The following is a 21006-nucleotide window of genomic DNA, read 5'->3' on the forward strand; positions in this document are numbered from 1 at the left end:
TTGGCGTTTTTGGGTACAAGTTAACCAAGGGTTCCGTAGGGCAAATCTATCCCTTTTATTATTATTATTATTTAACTAATTTTATTTATTCTAGTTTTTATTTCTAATTTGTGTTTCTCTTGTGTCTAGATCCGGGATTTCCGCATCAATAATTGTAGTCTGTTAAAGGAAAATTTTAAGTGAAGTACTCACCAGAGGGAATAAGGAAAGGTCATAAGGCACATGAAAAAAAACGAAAACTATCTATTGTAATGAGATGAATTGAAACATGTATTTTAAGGATTTTCTCACTAAGTTCTTAATAACTTACGAAAGTTATTTCATGTTTCAGGTTGTAAAGAAGTATGCACCGAGGGACGACGCCAGGGCTTTGCTAAAGAGGAGGCACAATGAGCTGTTATGCATACAAAGGAAGTTAAGTGACGTATTCAAGCTTGAGCATAAGTTTACTAAGTAGCATCCCAATGTGTTCACAGTAGGCTGAGAGAAAATAAAGATGTACTCAAATTTTATTATCATGAATTGTATATGTTACCATACATTGTACACCCATAAGAAATTCAGTCATAGTCATAGATGGAAATTTTACATAGTTAAATAAGAATGAAAGTTTAAGTTACATTTGTAGTAGGGTGTAACACCTGAGATCTGGATCCGGTGAATCGGGTCAAGTTTATGGCATTACATGAAGGTTCTCATGATAAAGGCAAATGCCATGTTGTTTAACCTTGCTACTTTTTCTGGTGAGTTCCTTTTTACTTCCATGTTTTTAATGCCTTTTGTTTATGTTTTGTTTTAAGGTAAGTACTCATATTCTGAAAGATTATTTGTGTGCACATAAGTGATGGATGTACTTTGCTATGAGTCGTAATTGGTTTGTTTGTGTAAAGAGAGTAAGGACCTCTCTTCATGTTTAAAGCATCGCCTCCTGCTTCTATAATGAATGATATGAATTGAGATATAGAAATGAATTCATGGCAATACCTTCAATGAAATGAGCATTGAACTGACAGATTGCAAAACATGAAAACAATCATGTAGCCTCTGGTAGAGGAAGAATGTTACAAACCAGATTGTCAAATCATGAAAAAGGAAAATGAATGAAACGTATGATATGGTTTGATTATGGGCTTGGGGTGGCTAACACGAAGAAGACTATTTTCATGGGTGCATGGGTGTAGTGTATTTTCCAAAGAAAAACTATCAGGCGTATAGTCTGTTTGTGTTTGGTATTCACCAACTAGCAAATTATTTATTCGTGCTAAGTTGGAAAGGTTAGGTTTGAATCGTGTATAACTGATGAAATGTTACTTATGAAACTCACTAAGTTCTTTTAACTTACTTAGTTACCTTTCCTTCTTAGGCTTATTGACTAAGTAAGGGAACTTCTGAAGACTACGCCAAAGGACAATCACTACTGTGATACTTCTCAAAGTTTTTGTATTATGTATGGCATAGGGGTGGTGTCAAGATATATACATTTTGAAGAACAATATTTCATTTTTATTTAAACTTGTGTCTATGAAACGATTTTTTCCATAAATTTTATAATAAAGTTTTTATGGTTTTGAAGTATGTCAGTTTATTTAACCTTGAAAGTTTAGTGGTTTATGTTATACATACATTTAACTGTAGTCAAATTTGGTTTACGCAAAACGTGGCTTTCAAAGATAAGAATTTATAAGTATGTGACACGCCACACTTGTGCCCTCTTCAAAGGTTGGGTTTGGGGCGTTAAAGATTCATTGTCGGTCGACGTTGCAATGATGAGGATTGATCGTCGAGACGAGGGCCCTATTTGGTAAAATTTAAGCCACTTGGTACCTATTTCAAAGCTCCCATCAAACCTAAACATCAAGCTCAACAATTCACCATTCTTACTTATATCAAACCATACCAAGATATGTCAAAACAAACCATTGAATCATCAATCAACCAATTCAATATAGCTTCATTTTAGCACAAAACATACCATTTTAAATTATTCAATTATATATCATTCATACCATCATTTAGCCATTCAAGCATCAACTTCTCATCAATACTAATCTTTGTGCAAACATACTATTATAAGTTCCATACATAATTCAACACAATTTGTCATAACATACCATTTCCAATAGCCATTAGCACTGCCAAAATCATGTATTATAAAGCTTTCAAGCTAAAACTAACATTTCAAGTTAACATATACAAAACACCTATGTATATGCCACAAAACTGGACTTAAAATGTTTGAAAAACTATCAATTCAAAAACGGGATAGTGTGAGCTTCCAGAAAATTCGCTTAAGACGTTCCACAAAGTGACAATCTACAAGGAAATGGAGGCAACAGGGTAAGCATATTGAATGCTTACTAAGTTCATAGACATTAAACATAAACTTACCTCATCTTTCATTTAAACACAACAAGCTACTTAACTCGCAAAGTTTGCCTAAGCATAGCAAATCACAGATCAATCAGGAGAGTTTGATATATATAACCATATCATATAGTAATTCAAACATTTAAAATTTCAATTCAATACCATTCTCATAATCAAATCAACCTTTAATCAATTGGATATCTAACTCATACCATTCCATTGCCATTTTCGCTTTTCATTAACCTTTTTAGCCCGATGAACTCTAGTAAACAAATTCAGATGCATAGGTAACTACACTACACTAGGGCATCGAAGTGCAAAGCCCATAAGCAATCATTCATATAATTGTACAACAATACTTCCCTCCACCACACTAGGGTCTCCATAGAGACATACAATATTTGATGGTCCGCAACAAATGTTAGATCCCAATATAATCTGTAATGATCTCCGTACAATCAATTATCTCGTATAATCACATCTCATGTACAAGCGCACATATAACCCTATTGGCATGCCAACCGTATCCTATCATTTACTAAGTTCACTTTGGCATCTTTAACACATATAACCATTTATTTATAATTTAGTCCATATCTTACCTTTTGTACCAAATCGCGAACAATTCGAATTACAACCAACATAAACATATTCATAATTCAAATACATAGCAATTTAAATATAATCATATCATATGAACTTAGTGGTAAAACAATAAACAATTGTATCTTTAAAGACTATTCCACAATTTTGACTTTTCCTTAATTATCTTTGGTTTGGTTCAATTCTCAATCTATTCAATTATTCAATTCAATTTATCAATACCAAATGTTTTTATAGAATCTCATAATATTGATGAAACCAATTTAATTTTATTTTTTACATGCCCTAAAATTTTACATTTTATTCAATTTAATCTCGAAAATTGAAATAACAATATTTTTCAAATTTGAGCTTTAGTTTCAAAATCAATATCAGTCACATCCTTCTAGGACCCTCTATTATCTATTATTACATCAATTTCACATCAATTTCACAATTTATACACTTTAGTCCTTATGTTCAAAAACTAAAATTAAAAGCTATCAATTTAACATCAATTTCTTCAAAAAATCATCAATGAAAACTTTTAGAAACTTTAACAATTTTACAAATTGGTACATGAGCTAGCTAAATCAAGCTCCCATGACCTCAAAAATATAAAAATTACAAGAAAATGACTTGAAATCTTACCAATTTGAGGGACAGAAAGTGTTCAAACCTTAAAATGGCTTTCTTTAAGTTTTCTTTGATGAACATTCGGTGAAGAAGAAAGAAAATAAAGATGTTAACTTTTTTGTTTTCCTTTTATATTTATATTAGCTTAATTAATCAACATTTATTTAATTAAATTTTATTTAGTTAAAACTTAATGATGATTAACAAGTCCAGAGGATTCTTAATACCATCTACCATCATTTGACCATTTAAAAATGGTCTAATTGCTCAATTGGTCCTTTAGTTATTTAAAAATCTATCGTGGTGAACTTTTACAATTTAGTCATTGTACCTTAATTAACTAGCAATTTGACAAAATTGTTGAACCAAACTTTAATAAACTTTTATACTGGCCTCATAAATATTAAATATTAATATTTACGGGCTTAGACTACAGAAATGGGGTTCCAAAATTACCGTTTTTGACACCACTAAAAACGGGCTATTACATCGAAGACGTAGGGAAATCGAACTGTGTAAACAAATTCTTGGTGCTCTTAGTTTTTTTTTGTACAATTTTCAGTAGTGTCAACTCGTAGTGATCACTGTAATCAAGCACTTCCATAAACTGTTTTAAGTTTTGGTAAACAACAATTGTACGTAGCGGCAAAAGTTTTTATGAATGATTTATAATTTTATGTGATAAGTGTTGTTTAATAGTGGTGAATCCGATTCATCCCCACGTCTAATAATTGTGATGAATCTGCTTCTATCATTTGTTTGTGGCGAACCTAGATATGATTCTGCAACATTCTTTAGTTTCTAAATTGGTTAAAAGTGTTGTAAGTTTTATTTTTATTATCGTTGAGGGGATCGTCTCCTTCAGGAGAAGTCTCTAAAGTGTCATTCGTCATACAGTAGACTAGGCTTTCAACAATCGAAAGTATCGTCCTGAGACTCGGGTTTTGTATCCTGACACTGCGGAGAGCCTCAAGGGTTCAAGAGGTGAGAGCACCTAGGTTGGTGGAGAGAGTACGTACCTGAGGGACGCGTGGATAATTAATTGGTGAAGTTACGTGCAATGTGGATCGAATCATCAACCAATGCATACTAGCTTTTTCTACTCTCTCCACTAATCAAGACGCTCCCACTTCGTGAACCCTCGAGGATCTCTGCGGAGCCGGGAGACAAAACCTAGGTCCTGAGACAATACTTTTGATTGTTGAGGGCCTAGTCGACTGCCTTACGGATGACGCTTTGGAGACTTCTCTTGGAGGAGTCAACTCCTCTCAACAATAACAAGGCGACTAGCCATGTGGTACCATGTCTCCTTGAAAAGGCTAGTTATGCCTTACTTGGTGGTTCGATCTACATCAGGCGTGACTTCGCTGATTAATTATCTACACGTCTTTCAGGTACATACTCTCTCCACCCACTGAGGCACACCCACTCCATGAAATAATTACGATTTTTGATGTCCTAATTGATTACCCGAGAGACAACACTTTGAAAATTTATCCTAAAGAGTTGACCCCTCAACAATTATTATGCAAAATTATTCCATTAGCATCCCCAATGAACACTATGGACACAAAATTTGGTGAAAATGGTGTTAATGAAATTAAATATTTAATTTCTCTAATAAATGTATCTAAATTTAACTGATTTAGATTATATTTCAATTACACCATTGTTATTCTGTTAAAAAATACTGATCCAATGCAACACATTCTGGCTAACAAAACCATAAAAAGTCAAGCTTAAAAAATTAGTAATTTATTTTTATTTATTGAGCTAATTTGAAGGCTGTCTAATTATCTAAGTTGAGCCTTTTCTTTTGAGAAACAAAAGCTATAGCAAAAAGAAAGCAAGCCAGATAGATAAACCCACAAACCGAAAGACATCATTCGGGAGCAATGACCAGCTCCCAGTAATCGATACTCATAAAGCCTGAATGTTGCCTTACATCCAATTCCCAATGCCTTTTCATAATAGATCAAAAGAACGTCACTTATTAAAATATTTAATTTTAAAAAGTTATATAATTAAATCGAACAATATTAATAATTGAGTTAAAAAGTTATATAATTAAATCGAACAATATTAATAATTGAGTGACCAAAATAGAACCAAATATATAGTTAAATGACTATTCTTATAATTTCACCAAAATTTTAAAACCTTTTCTTGTATTTGGATAATTCTTAAAGAGCAATATCAAAATTCGAGTCGAAAGATGTAGAGTTGGAGCGAGGCAAACCGAGAAAATTAATGCTTGTTTTACGAGTTCCGTCCAAATTTCAATTGTAAACTATTCAAACAAAAGATGCAGCAGATTGCAATTCAGTAAAAGAGAAAAAAAAAAAGAAGATAAAGTTTAGAACTGAAATCAACAGATTTTATGGAAAGTTAAATCAACAGATTTTAAGGAAAGTTTTAGTAGAAAAGAAACTTTATGTTATTAGAATTTACATACCAAGTAATCAAAATTGGATACTTAAAACAATAGTCAGAAACTAATATATTCCTTCTACGTTGCTCTAACACTTCTATATTTTTTTAAGGGACGTGGTCCAAATACATGAAAAATTTTAGAAAAGATTGAACATAACCATGTCAGACTTATTATCCTCTCTAGCACCTACACCCGGTCTGAGTAACATTTGAGTCCAAATCTGTAACAGGTAAAATTTTTTAAGACAGCTTACTGCCACAATTGAAGGAACGTTACCTTCAAAAGGTATCAGATTAAGTTGCTCATCTGATTTAAACACTTCTCAACACGCCTCCAAGAACACCCCTCTGATTTTTCTTCTTTGACATAACCTGAAATCATATAGTTCCAGAAATCAACCAAGTTGTTCAAGGCTCGGGTTAATTTTTTAGGTTTATGAGCTAGCATCCGAATAGAAACCGAACTTATGCAGTCAAATAAACTATGTTACTAGGAATTATGTTCATGTTGGATACAGATATAGATTTGATCATATGTAAAGGAATGTACAATAAACAAACGGAACTTACACAGTTGACTAAACTTATGCATCCAAAGAGAAAAGGAAATTATGAAGTCAAATAACTCATGTTACTCGGGCTTGATTGTGTGCTGGATAGGGATGTAATTTGATTGTGTTAAAGAAAGTACAATATAAAAAGGAACTAATGCAGTCGAACAAATTATTTTACTCAGACTGAAGTGTCTGCTAGATACTGATATAAATCTGATCATGTAAAAGAAAATACTATAAGAAAAGGAACTTAAGCAGTTGAATAATTATATACATCCACATAGAAGAGTAACTTATGCAGTCGAATAAACTATATTATTCGGACTTAGGTGAGTGTTAGATACAGATATAGATTTACTCAAGCCGAGAGTGAAATGATACCTTCGAGAATGGGTGGGGCAAAGATGCCCGTCGCAAAGCCTTCCTGGGTTCTGTCAATTGTTGAATCTCTCGAAGTTGACTAGCAGGGTTTTCCAATATTTGTAACTGAAAGTGTTCCCCTTTCTTCCGCCCTGACGGGAAGTTGAGCTTCTCTCTTCCTTTCTGTACAATCTTTAGCCTTTCTCTAAGCCAATCAACTTCATAATCGATTTTCAACCTCTCATAATCGAAAGCAGACATGGAATTTCTGCGCGAAATGGGAGGTAGAGATTTGACTCGTGAAGGACCACATGGTGGTAATCTGCCAGGTCGATCTAAACTGCTGCTTCTCCTGTAAGGCTCAGTTTCTAACCCACCAATGGTTTGGTTATTGCATGTCCGACACAAGTCAGATTCATCATTAATGACATGAACATCAAGAATATGATAATTGATTCCAGAATCTATTTGATGCAAATCTTCTCCATGCTTCTCCATTTTTTCATTATTATATGGGAAAATTATTTTAGCCTCAGTTGCCTTTGGTGTCAAACATTGATGTGGACTGGTTTCTCTGTTTTGTTCCTCTTCTGCTACAGTGTTAATGGCTCTCTCAAGCAGATCAGATCTCGAATGAGTAGTTGACAGATTGGACTGAACATAACTTCTTTGATGACCGGGATTCTCGTTCTCCCATGTCATTCCCCTCGCCTCAAATTTTTGACTAATTTCATAATCATTTCTACATGGATTTGAGTGATTTTTTTCGATACTATAATTTAAAGAAGCAGTATCTTCATTAAGTTCTGAAACTGGTAATTCATTCCCAAAATCAACAGCATGATCAAGTGATCCGATGGATCCCATCGCATACTCTGAAACATCAATGTTATGCACTGTCTTTTCCTTCTCCCCAACAGATTCAGCGATCTTCTTTGACATTACCAGTTGCTCCATATTCAAAGTCTTTTGGTCATATATGGCTGCCATATCATACATATCCATATCTGATACCTCTTTTTCGCAAAACATTTGCTTGAAAGCTTCAACTTCTTTCTCCAAGAAATGCTTTTCTCTTTCTCTCCTTAATAAGATCTCTTTGAGAATGTTCATTTCTTCAGCATCATATGCAAATTTTTCCTCAATCATCCTCTGGTACTGCCTCGCTTCCATCTCGATTGTTGCCTTCTCCTCTTGCAGGCGCAATATCATTGCCATAGCCTCATCTGCAGCAGTTGCAGCAGCGATTCTCTCTTTCTCAAGCTCAAGGTACAGAGCAGCACGAGCGTCATTCTCTTCGCCTAGAGCTTGTTCTACTATTGCATTTTTGTCACTGCCATCAAAGTTCCAATCTGGCGTCAAGCACTTGATCTCAGCCACTGCTGGTTCCTTCTCAATTTTATTCTCTGTAAAAGAGTCATCATCTATTTCAAAGTCCTGCAAACCTTGCTTTGGCAATTGAATCTCTTTTGACGTTTCCCGGCCATCTAAAATTACAGAACCATGCATGTTAGATGTGGTATTAGCAAGCACAAAAAATTATCATGTACATACCAGTCAATGTTCAAAGCACAGTTGAGAATTCGGAAAACTTCTCCCAAAAGAAAAATGTACCATGTACTTAGACTGCAAAGTAGGACTCAATAGCATTTAAAACATATTCCATCTTCATTCATTCTCCTAGAAGAACAAGTCATTCAATATCTATTCAATACAGGATTGGAAAAGTTTAAATAAGATACACCTTTTAGAGATAGGAGTGGAACTGGACGAGGGTATGGCCTATTGCTTACAATCTTCTCTTCTCTTTCTGGTCAAATAAAAGATTTAGGTTCGAAAGAGGGAACTGGAAGATCCATTAATTGTACAATTCTTCTGTGGTTCAACTCCCAAATCCTTTCTGTGCTGAAGTTTCAATGGAGTGAAAAAGGAAGAAGATAACATATTGAGGATTACATTTATATTTCAAGGACTTTTGAGAGTCTAATTACCAGGTCGGAATTCTGATAGTTTATTTGATAATCATGGCTATGCACAGCTACGTTATATACAACTGCAACTTAAAATTTACTGCATACACAAATAGTTTTGCCATTTACACACACATGGACAATGCGATAAAGGTATAACTACGTATGAAGTTAATTCTAGAAACTTTGTTAGTCCATGTTGCTCCGAACTACCTGTACCGGACACTTATAGGTTAGGCATAGCTATGGATGGCCGACCTCCTAAATATATAAAAGAAATTAGAGAAAAAAATGACCCCAAGTTCGAGTAACATGGTAGTAAATCAGTTATCATGAATACGATATAAAAGAAATAATAATGACTGAATTCTTCAATGGTTCCCCAGTTATTTAGTAAGGTAATTAATTTTCCTCACCCCATTATTGACATACTCATACCATCCATGCTATCTTTGAATGTAATTCCAACTTAATCAAAAACAAAATAATTATAAAAAAATATAGCATAGAATTAAATTGCGGTAGTGAGCATGTTTTCATCATGTTTATCCTTGTTGCAAAACTAATAAATGCTACCACGATCAATTACAGTAAATATCATAAGAGCTAAAACCGATGATTATAGAAAAGAACATCACCTTCAGAATCATCTGGGGTTGTAATGGAAGGATTCAAACCAGTTGGGGTAGTATTAATGGAAGCCAAAGGATCATTCGGAAAACTCAAAAACTTTCCGCCATAGCCATTAGCAACTCTTTTACGCCGCCTAAGTCCAATTCTTGGCCTCTGATTCTCAAACCTTCCTATATTTGCTCTAATGGTGTTCTTCTTTGAATTACATGATGAACTAAACATTGCTTCCCCTCCCATTGCAACATCCCCATTTCGCCAGTTGTCAAAATTTGAATGCCAGTCATCTTTATCTTCGTTATAAAAGTTGTTCCAGATTGAATCAAAAGGAATCTTTTTCTTAACAGAAGTTTGAACAGAAGAGATTTTAAGATGTGGGTTATTAACTAACATGGATTGAAAACAATTATTCTTATGTGGGTGGCCGAACGATCCATTACAAGGACAAGGCAAGGACTTTCCAAATAAACCCAGAAATTTCGAAGCTAAATAAGCAAGAGTTGATCCACAAAGCAATAAATAAGCTATGGAGAGATCCAGAAAAGCACCAACTAGAGCAGTGAATGTCCATGAATTGATCACATTGCATGCCATTGGAGGAAAAAAAAAAAGAGAGTTTCAATCTGGCTAACTCACCCCGAGTTGGTTCTGTTGACTCAGTGGTTGGGGGACTGATAAAGCTTACCAAAGAGGTTTGGTTGACTCAAATCGTCGATGAAGGCTTGAGGAAGAATCGGGTAGGGTCCTTTTTTCTTTTTCTTTTTTGATTTGATTTGATATGATTGATATTTTAGACCGTTCAAGGCTTTCAAAGCTTCGGTTACATTTCCGAGATGGATGCCAGACGACGCCGTTTGAAGACCTTAGCAGATCACAGCGACAATTAAAAGGGCCAAAATAAATTTGAATTTTATAGCATGTTTGGTTCGCTGTATTAGAATAGAAGCGTAATGAAATAGATGTGTAATAGCAAATTAATTGTTTGGTTGAATGTTATGGAATAGAGACGTAATAGTATTCTTGTGTTTGGTTGAATGGAATAGAGGTGTAATAGCATAATGGAAAAAACTAAAATGACTAGAATACCCTTAGCATAAATTTGTTTTGGTAAATAATTATTGTTATTATTATTTAAATTTTAATAAGATTATTAATATCAATAATAAATAATTTAATCATATTTAAACATAATTATTATTAAATATATTATAATTAAAATATATAATTTAATAAAATTCTTAATAATCAATATTCTTATATGAATTTACTCAAATCATAATATATGATACTATAAAATATAAATTAACATAATTATTATTAAATATATTATAATTAAAATATATAATTTAATAAAATTCTTAATAATTAATATTCTTATATGAATTTACTCAAATCATAATATATAATACTATAAAAGATAATTTGAAATAATTAATATTAAATATATTTTAATTAAAATATATGATTTAATAAAATTTAAAATAATTATAACTAATAAATTATCTTATATGAATTTGTATAATTTAAAATAATTATTATTACATATAATTTAATAATAATATATAATTTCATAAAATTCTTGATAATAAATTTTCTTATATGAATTTATACAATTTAAAATAATTAATATTAAATATAATTTAATAATGATATATAATTTCATAAAATTCTTAATAATAAAATGTTCTTATATGAATTTACTAAAATCAAAATATAACTTGAGAATTATATTCGCATAAACATAATTAACTTATATTAAGAAAAGGTTAGATGAAAATGAAATTCTACATCATAATCCATATGGTATATAGTTTTACAACATCAAAAAGTTTGAACATTGATTTTTAATGGTGAGAAAGAAATCTTCTGACTCATTCCAATCGCGCAACATAAGGTAAACTAAAGAAAATGATCATTTGAGTTGGATGATCTGGAATTTTACTCAAAGCTTCAGACGGCTGATTGTCGATTAAACCTTCAATTTCCCATAAGGTTGAATATAAATTTGAAGCTTTCTCTTCCATCTTTTGATATTCTTCTGACTTCTGCTGAACTACCACATCGGAGGCAATACTCCTACTGATTTGATCGCCAACGACTTTGATGTTTTCGGCCAATAAAGTGGCAGCTTCATCAAATGAAGAATACATATTATCACGAGCATCAGATTTCTTCTTTCTCTTGTTTGAAGATGAGGAACTCCCTTGGTCTCTATCTCGTTGCGGCTCCGCAGCAGAAACATCCATGTCATCCAAAGAGATGTCAGCTTCGCAGTCATAGAATGAGTTTCTTTCTTCATCCATACCTGTAGTATGTACATCCTCAGCATTTATTTCTTCAAGAACATCAGCAGCTGTTTGAGCATCTTTCCCAGTTGCTCGATCTCTTGCGTATATGGTAGTAAGCTGGTCGTAGTAAGGGAAAGTACGATGTCTGAATTGAGAGTCTTCTCTGTGACTCTAAAAAAATGAGGAAATCATATTAGTTATAAGTTTGGTAAAAATAAGATAATAAAGACTTGAAATACATTTTACCTTTAAATAGGAGTCCCAAACTGCATCTTCAGCAACAACGAGCTGCCTATGCTCGTCCCAACCAAAGCCGCTATTATTTTGACCATTAAGCATGTCATAGACAATTAACCATTCCCTTTTTAGTAACCTAATCCTCGATTCAATATTTGGTTTCGCCTTCAACATTGCATTTGGTAAAGCCTTTTCTAGCATTTTTTCCAACTCGTTTAAATAACCGGCTTTGAACCCGGTATCAGCATTAAATGTTCCAACATTGTGCAAGTCCACCATGCAAGAAACTAATGCTGCATCTTCTTCTGGAACTCATTTTCTTTTGGTTCCTCGAGAAGCTTGAGAAGAAGCATTTGATTGTGGAACACCTGACATTTTAATCTTAAGGAAAAAAAACAAATTATATTAATTGCTATTTTTAATATCATGAATCAAAACGTGAACACTTTATAAAATCATATCGTTAGTTCAATATCATGAATCAAAAGCTCAATACTAAATTTAAAATTATAACACATGTTGAATGAAAAGAAATTAAATTATAATTCAACAAGTTTAGTACAATACAGAAATCAATTCAAACACCACCAAAGTTTCACAAACTAGATACATAAAATAACATCAACAAATTAAGTCAAACTCATTTTAGCCCTAAACCTAACTAATTTCTAGATGCTTGCCATTCATTGAACATTTGGTTGGCTAGTTCCATCCTCCAAGTAGCCCAAGCATCCGATGGATGAATATTTGTGATATTCGGTTCATCGTCATCCACCACATTACTAGGTAATCCTTCTCCCACATCCGCTTCAATAGGATCAATACTCATATGGATTCGAATAAAATTATGGAGCAAACAACATGCAATAATAATTCTATTGTGCACCCTTACAGGATAGAATGATGGACTCCTAAGTATTCCCCATCTAACTTTTAATAACCCAAAGCATCTTTCAATAACATTACGTGCTGATGCATGTTTCATATTAAAAAACTCTTGGGGAGAACTTGACTGATAACCCTGACGCCACTTGTTCAAATGATATCGTTGTCCTCTAAAAGGTGCAAGAAATCCCTCACAATTTGTGTATCCAGCATCAACTAGATAATAACAACCTATAAAATATTTTTTTTAAATGATTAATTCAGCACAAAAAAATTTGATCTTAATGGATAATTCAAAGTCCTCTAACTATCTACTTTACCATGAGGAACTTTTAGTCCATGTCTCCTACTAATGGCATCTCGAAGAACCCGTCCATCAGCAACTGAACCTTCCCAACCAGGAAGAACGTAAACAAATTGCATATTAGGTGTACAAACACCTAGCATATTTGTTGCTATGTCACCTTTTCACTTTCGATATCTAGGTTTATCAACTGTTAGAACCCTAATCTTGATGTGGGTTCCATCAAGAGCACCTAAGCAATTCTATATAAGATGATATAAAACCTTGAGTTAGAATACTAATTTAAATCTAAATCAACTAAATGTTGTACAAACTATATATAAAACTCAGTTCAATACCTTAAACAATTTCCACCTTGTGTCAAAAGAATCAGCTGTAACTGGCTCCGCCTTTTTAAATAACGCATCTTGTAAGCGTATGACAACATTTAAACACTATGAAATGCTCTGCTAACAGTTTCCCCGGATCTTCTAAACTGATGCTTGATAACTCGATTTTTCAGGTGATGGGAGATGATATGTAAAAACATTGCCACTTGCTCATCAACAAGCATGTTTCTGGACGACTTCAATCCCCCTAACGATTCTAACATCTCACATAGTTTAAAAAAGCCAGTTCTATTCATCCTAACTTGTTCAATACAGGTCTCGTCACTAGCATATACAAGCCTTTTCACATAATCCCGTTTTGCATAAAAATCTAAGGTATAGGACCTAATCCTTGGTCTATAAGTATGTAGGCTAAGGTTGGCACCCATTTTAAATAAGAACCAAATCGAAATTCTACAGATTTCCAACCATATTGTCAATGCAGCACCAATTCTTTTACGTCTCACACTTTGTGCAATTAAAGGCAGACGAGCCATTACTGCAACATATTAAAATTAGAACTCAGTATCAATCCCCTGAAGTTGCAATTACACATTATCAAAAAAGTAGAATCTTTATCAATATATTTATAAATTATAAATTTTTTTCGTCTATAGCAATTTACATAAATTTTTTCGTCTATAGCAATTTGCATAAATTTTTCGTCTTCGGAATTAAAATTTGTAGGTATATGTATAATTGAACTAAAATTAATTGTTGGTATTTGTTAGATTATAACTAAACTCATTATGATTTAATAAATTATAAAGCATGTTCAAATTTGTAGCTTTTGCTTTTGAGTTCAAAATACTTTTCAAAAATAATTACGATTTAGAAAGTTGTTTGTTTGGTATTATATACTGCTCTAACACTTTTGAGAAGCAATTTAAGAAGTAATACTATACTAGGCTTAATAATTATTAATCAAATTTTTTATCAAATTTATTACTAATCATTAAATTTAAGGTAAATTGCACCTAAGGTAATTAAATTGTTAATATATTTACCTAATGTGTCTCAACATTTCTAAAACCTTAAAAAGAGAAACTGTAAAATAGACCTTCAAATTAGTTAACTAACTATTAAATAAACATTATAAATGTTTATTTAAAATTTATTTTTAGACTTTAGAGATGCCAAATTATTAAAATAAATATCGTATAAGATATCTTTTCAATTAATAAAATAGCTAATTCATTCAATTTTTGTTGAGATATTGTTAATCTTCATGAAGATTTTATCAATTTTAATTTTGAGAACATTTTCTCCGTTGATGTAACAAAAACATGAGTAATTAACATTATACGCATTTGAAAAGGAATAAACTCTTTATGAATAATTATGTCAATTGAGTGTCATTTTATAATTTGATAATTTATTTGAAAATAATATTATAATCAATTCAATTATATAAGAAATTTAAATATTATTATCAAGTATAAAAATTTGCGTTAGCATTTTAATCGGTTGATGTACCGAATTATATTTTAATTAAAATATGAAGATTTAATCTTAAATTTGGACATTATATAAGCATCGAAATTGGAACTTGATTGATTGTTTATACATAATTTAAAAATAGAGAGCTTATTATATAAAAAAAGCCTTGTAAATTAATTCAATAATTATTTGAGTCTTTAATAATAACAACATAATTAACCCTTAATCGAATATCTACCTCTACCTCAAGTAACTCTTTTACAGCATTTCATTTCAAAATCTAAAGAATAACAGAAATATATCATACCAAACTTGCAATTAATAATCCCCAAAACAAGCAGGAACCAGAACATATCAAGAACAATATCAAAACAGACTTCACAATTTCCAGTTTCGTCTTCTACTCACTAACAACAACTAAACAATTTCTGAATTGAAAAAACAGCACTAACAACATTTTCCATTGTAAACTCTTTCAAACAACAGCAGAGTATCACAAAACTGTCTGAATTTAAATGCAATTCACAAGTCTAGATCGATCATTAAGCTAACTTAGAAAATAAAGCCGTAATTGCTCACTGCCTCAAGTCTGCAGTTAAGCTTATTAACTTTGATTGCAACCAAAATGAACCTAATGGTTCTGTACTACTACCTATGAAATAATAAACATAGCTTAAACAACTTCATATAACATACTTGCATGCCTTAAAAGTCTTTGGATTACATAACAAAGGAAAAGAAACAACAATCTTCCATGTATCAGATGTAATATATCTATCAAACCCAACACCATTCCACCTAAGCTAAGCAAACTGGAACCAAATCTAGCCAAAAGAGCAGAGCATTACTAACAACAAAATATAAACAGACCAAACAGACCAAGACGCAACAACAACTAAAATTATGCAAATAATATTTGTTTGGAATTTGAGCAGATTAAGTATGCCAAACAAAAACTAAACAATCATAAAGCTCATTAGCATGCCAAAGAACAAAAACAAAAGATCGAAAGCAGTTAAGTAGGAACAGCAAGGGAGAGCAAATTCGTCCCCTCAAGTTTCTCTTCACAAATCGCAGAGGAGTTTTACTTGGGGAGGAAAACTAACCTGTAACCAGGGAAATCGGGGAAGAGTTCGATGAACAACAACCTGTAATGAGAAAAGGGAAATCAATTAACTCAAACAAATAATGCAATACAGGCAAGAACCGAAACAAAGAACCGAAACAAATAATGCAATACAGGCAAGAACCGAAACAAACTATTTAGCCCTAAAATTATGTCTTTCAATCGAACATGCAAAACAAACTTTGGAAAAACCTCTGGAAAACTAACCGGGTGAATGCAAAATCGGGGAAGAGTGCGATGAAGAAGGTGTCTGAAATAAGAAAAGGGAAATCGATTTGGGTTAGTGAACAGTTAAAATACAACAGCAAATCGGTTCCTCCTTCTTAATAAAATGAAGAAAATCAAAGAAACCCTAAACTCAAATCAATGACGGACTGAGTGGAAAGGAAAAGAAATTACCTGTACAAGGAGGCGTCAGAGAATCAGAAGGTTGAGGACGAGGGCAAAAAACGGAATAGCAGAAAAGGGGAAAACACGTATTAGGCAATCGGGGATGAGGGAGCGTAATAGTTATTACGCGCAATAACTGCATAGGGGGTAACCGATTACACACGGAATGGGGTTACAGCGAACCAAACGGCCGTTTAGCAGTGGGCCCACTGCATAGGGGGGAATACGCATGCATTCCCCCAACCAAACGCGTTGTTAATGTAATTGGATTGGAAATTATTTGCGTCCGAAGATTTGAATTTTGAAGGCTAAATGCTTAACTTCGGTTGCTCACTTAAAAGGCTATAATTTTTTAAAATTTATTTGGATAAATCTAAAAAATATACATGAATTTTGGTTTAATGTGTAATTATATACATGAAATTTTAATTTGGTGTAATTATACACGTGAAACTTTAATTGTGGTTCAAATATATACTTGAAACTTTAATTTTGATTTAATCATACACATTTAAAGAAATAAATACATCAATTTATTATTATATTAGATAAATATAATTATTTATGCATGCAATATATAAATATAGAATGATATATCAATAATTGTGTTAATAAATTACAAAATTGGATCAAATGAAAATTTCATATATAAATTTGTACAAAATCAAAATTCATGTACACAATTGCATGTTAAACCATAGTTCATGTATAGTTTTAAGATCTTATTTTTTATACTAGAACTTATAATTCACTTAGATTTAGCCTAGAAGCACTTTAAAATTGAAAGATAAAAAATTACTTTAAAATAAAAAATAAAAAACCAAAAACAACAATCCCTTTTATTTAAAAAACTTAAAATCAACCCTATTACTCAAGTAAAAAAATTAATTTTTTCGCATCAACTCCCTCTTTATGAACAGAACAAACCCTAACACAAATTAGTCAAAATTGAAAGAAAAATTCAGCAAAAAGGCTATCAAAGGAGAGTGAATCGAAGCTTTGATATTAGCATGTACATATTTCAAGAAGGTATTTGGGATTGGTTGTGATTTTGCTTTAAAGTATATTTCTTTAAACAGCAAACTTCAAAGTTACATAATTTATTTCTAAAGTTATTTGATTTAAAGATCGGTATTTGAATATTTTGTTTTATTTTAGTGTATTTGGGTATTTGAATTTTTTTTTATTGATAAAGGATGGAAAGGGTTGAAAAACATTTTCAGCTCTACCGCCTCCCACAAGCTTTGAGGGCTTTTTACCAGTTGGTCTCTAGCAGCTAAACTTGAAGATGGAGATGAACAGTCCAAACTTGAAGATCCTTGAGACATTGATGCAATGGTTTCTCTTGGATTACAATATAAGTTATAATTTAATTTTTTTTTCTATTCAAATAGTTTTTGAAAAATTTAGGATCTTGATCAATTTTTGAGTTTTAAGGTTTTCCCAAAGTCTGGGAATTTTGGTTCTAATAAATAGAGGGGAAACATATATGGCCTTCTTTTTCTTATTTAAAAAATGATTTTTTATTTTCATAAATTTGGAAATAATTAATCATAAAATATTATATATAAAATTATTAAATAAACCATGGTAGTGTTTTCTCAAAGATATAAAGATTTCTCGCATGTGTATGATAATTGTGCCCTGATTTGAACAAATTCGAAAATATTAAGCCCGTCTTTGAACATTTTAAAATAATCAACCCTTAAAAGGTTAGGTTATTATTTAAGCATTTAGTCAATTTTAAAATAGATTTGAATGTATATAATAAATTTAATGAATGTGTTTGGAATTTTAAATAGGGTAAATACATTTTTGGTATTTATGTTTTGCTTCAATGTCTATTTTGATACTTACATTGTTTTTTTAAAATTTGTATTCATGTTTCATTTCAAGATACACAAAAGTATACAAAACTAATGGTGTTAACTGTTTTACATTATGTAATGAATATTTGAGACAGGACAAATAAAGATTTGGCATATAATAATGATAACACCATTGTATGAACCATCGTCTGAAAGTTTGTTCAAAAATAGATGATACGAAATGAGGCGGATGAAAGCGGAAGCGGATCGTAAAGTTTGTTCAAGTTGTGGACTTATCCTAAATCTCTAGACGAACGTAAACGGAAACAAGAAACAACAAAAACAGATTAATTGTCACAAAGGTGAATCAAATGAAATTAAAATAAAAGAAAGATGAACCGGCTGGTAAAGAGTCTAATAGAGAACGAATTAGGGTTTCTTGGATTGAAAGAAACTATCCTTGGTCCTCAAGAAAACACCCCAACCAGATCTGGAAAACAAAACACAGAACATATTTGTTAGAAGTGATTCTAAAGACGAAAGCAAAGTATTTTGTGCAAGAATATTTGAAATAACAAGAAAAGATTGAAACTCCTAATTTTGGTGTGTTTCTAGATGAAACAAGATAGGAGGACGTCTCTCTTGAAGCGATTTTAACCTAGAACGAAAATAAATAAAATCAGCAAACCAAAACAATAAGAACTAAATTAAAATAAATAAGAAATGATCAATTAAGGATAGAAAAGAGAAGATGACATCCTAAGAAGCCTTGGAAACATTAAAAATCCACAATTCCTTTCAATGGCCTTAATTCCCCCTCCAAGAAAGAGATCTTGGCAAGAAAAAGCTTGAAGATGATTCCCATAACCTAAAAGATTGTTAAAACAACTTCTAAAAGAAACTCAAGAGCAATTCTTGAAGAAAAACTCAAAGAGAATTATTATTAACTTAAAAAAAAATCAATTTTTCTTCTATAAGGGTAGACGTCCATGCTACTTACAGGCCCCCAAAATAAGTTTTCCTAGCCCTAATAGAATAACTAACATGACAACTCATCAAATAAATTTTTTTTCTTAGTTTGGACTTTTAAAGAGAATTCGGCCAAAAAAATTAAATGGGCTCTTTAGATTGAATTTTTACATGATGATCCACCTATTAAAATAAAATTGGACCTATAGTTTAAATATTTTACAAATTGGGACACTTTGATAATGTAACACCCTTAACTCGTCTCCGTCGTCGGAATAGGGTTACGGAGCATTTCAGTAAAACTGTAACATGAAAACATTCATTTCTAAACATTTCATTAAGCATAGCAAAGTCCATTCATACACATGTATATCGTCCCTTTCTCGAGCCTTCGAGGCCTAAAAAAAACACTTTAGAAATGATTCGGGACTAAATCGAGAACATATGGAAACTTAAGGAAAAAGTTTGAAAAATTTACATTGCAGAGGTCACACGATTGAGACACATGCCCGTTTCTTAGGCCGTGAGGACATTCGAAGTAGGGACACATGACCGTGTCCCAGCCCCTGTCCAGGCCCGTGTAACTCTTTGACTTGGGTCACACAGTCAAGCCATACGCCCGTGTGCCAAGCCATGTAACTCTCGATTGGCCTTACATGCTCGTGTGTCAGGCCGTGTAACTACCTAACTTACAACCCTTTGAAACCTACAGGGGACATACGGCTGCGTCACATGGCCGTGTGTCATACACAGCTGAGACACACGCTCGTGTCCTAGGCCGTGTGAACAAGAAATAGACCATTTTCAAGCCATTTCTTTCACTCAAATTGTGTTCACCACCTACAAGCCATTTGCACATAATTTCAAGCTTCAAAATATACCTAAAACATGCATAATAAAGCTAGTTCAACATGGTGTTCATCCATACAACCAGTATGCCAAAAGGCACCTCAATCACATAGCATCAAATCTACCTAAACATAAACATAATTTAGCCATACATCAACCAAAAATTTGTAACCTAATTCTATACAAAATCTTACCATAATGGCCTCATACAAAAATCACATTCAAGCATACCAAAAGTGTAACACCCCTTACCTGAGACCGTTGTCGGAGTCGAGCACGAGGTGTTACCTGGCTTAACTTACTAGTTCGGAGCATAAAACTTTTCTTTTAAAATTAATTCACTCATGTTCAATCAATATGTCCCTAAAAAGGGCCCTCAAGACCCAAAAACATGCAACAGAAATGGTTCGGGTCCAAACCAAGAACATTAAAAATTTTCTGAATACTTAAATAAATCAAAATAATTTTCACAATAAAACTGTCCAATTGCGTGACAGTTACTAATTTAATTATAACTCGAGTTACGAAGCTCCAAATTTAGATCCGTAAATTTTTACAAAAATTAGACTCATATATCTTCATATCATAAAATTTCCAAAATTTTTGGGTTAGCCAAATAGTACAGTTAATTCGTTAAAATCTCCCCTGTTTCACTGTCTGATGGTTCTGACCTCTATTCATTAGAAATAAATTATCTCATTGTACGGGATTCATATGGTCCTTCTGCTTGTTTCTATTGAAAATAGACTCACTAAGGAATCTAGAAATATAAATTATTACTCATAATTATTTCTGTACAATTTTTAATGA

The 21006-nt window shown here is 32.3% G+C and overlaps 1 protein-coding gene across 1 annotated transcript; it reads right to left on the reverse strand.

Moving 5' to 3' along the window:
• Window positions 1-5998: 5998 nt before the first annotated feature.
• On the reverse strand, window positions 5999-10315 carry LOC105794059 (hypothetical protein). The gene is made up of 3 exons (XM_012623049.2): window positions 9541-10315; window positions 6954-8419; window positions 5999-6390 (listed from the first exon to the last, which is right to left on the reverse strand). Exons 1-3 carry the CDS (start codon window positions 10124-10126, stop codon window positions 6331-6333), a joined length of 2112 nt encoding a protein of 703 aa, XP_012478503.1. The 5' UTR covers window positions 10127-10315; the 3' UTR covers window positions 5999-6330.
• Between the last annotated feature and the right edge of the window lie 10691 nt (window positions 10316-21006).

This window comes from Gossypium raimondii, chromosome 3 (genome assembly GCF_025698545.1).
Source record: "Gossypium raimondii isolate GPD5lz chromosome 3, ASM2569854v1, whole genome shotgun sequence".
Lineage (NCBI taxonomy): Eukaryota > Viridiplantae > Streptophyta > Magnoliopsida > Malvales > Malvaceae > Gossypium > Gossypium raimondii.

Coding starts and splice junctions, on each gene's coding strand:
- LOC105794059 (XM_012623049.2), bottom strand. CDS start 10,126: ATGGCATGCAATGTGATCAATTCATGGACATTCACTGCTCTAGTTGGT. Junction 8,420..9,540: donor AACCCCAGATGATTCTGAAG/GTGATGTTCTTT, acceptor CTGTAATTTTAG/ATGGCCGGGAAACGTCAAAA. Junction 6,391..6,953: donor TGCCCCACCCATTCTCGAAG/GTATCATTTCAC, acceptor ATATGATTTCAG/GTTATGTCAAAGAAGAAAAA.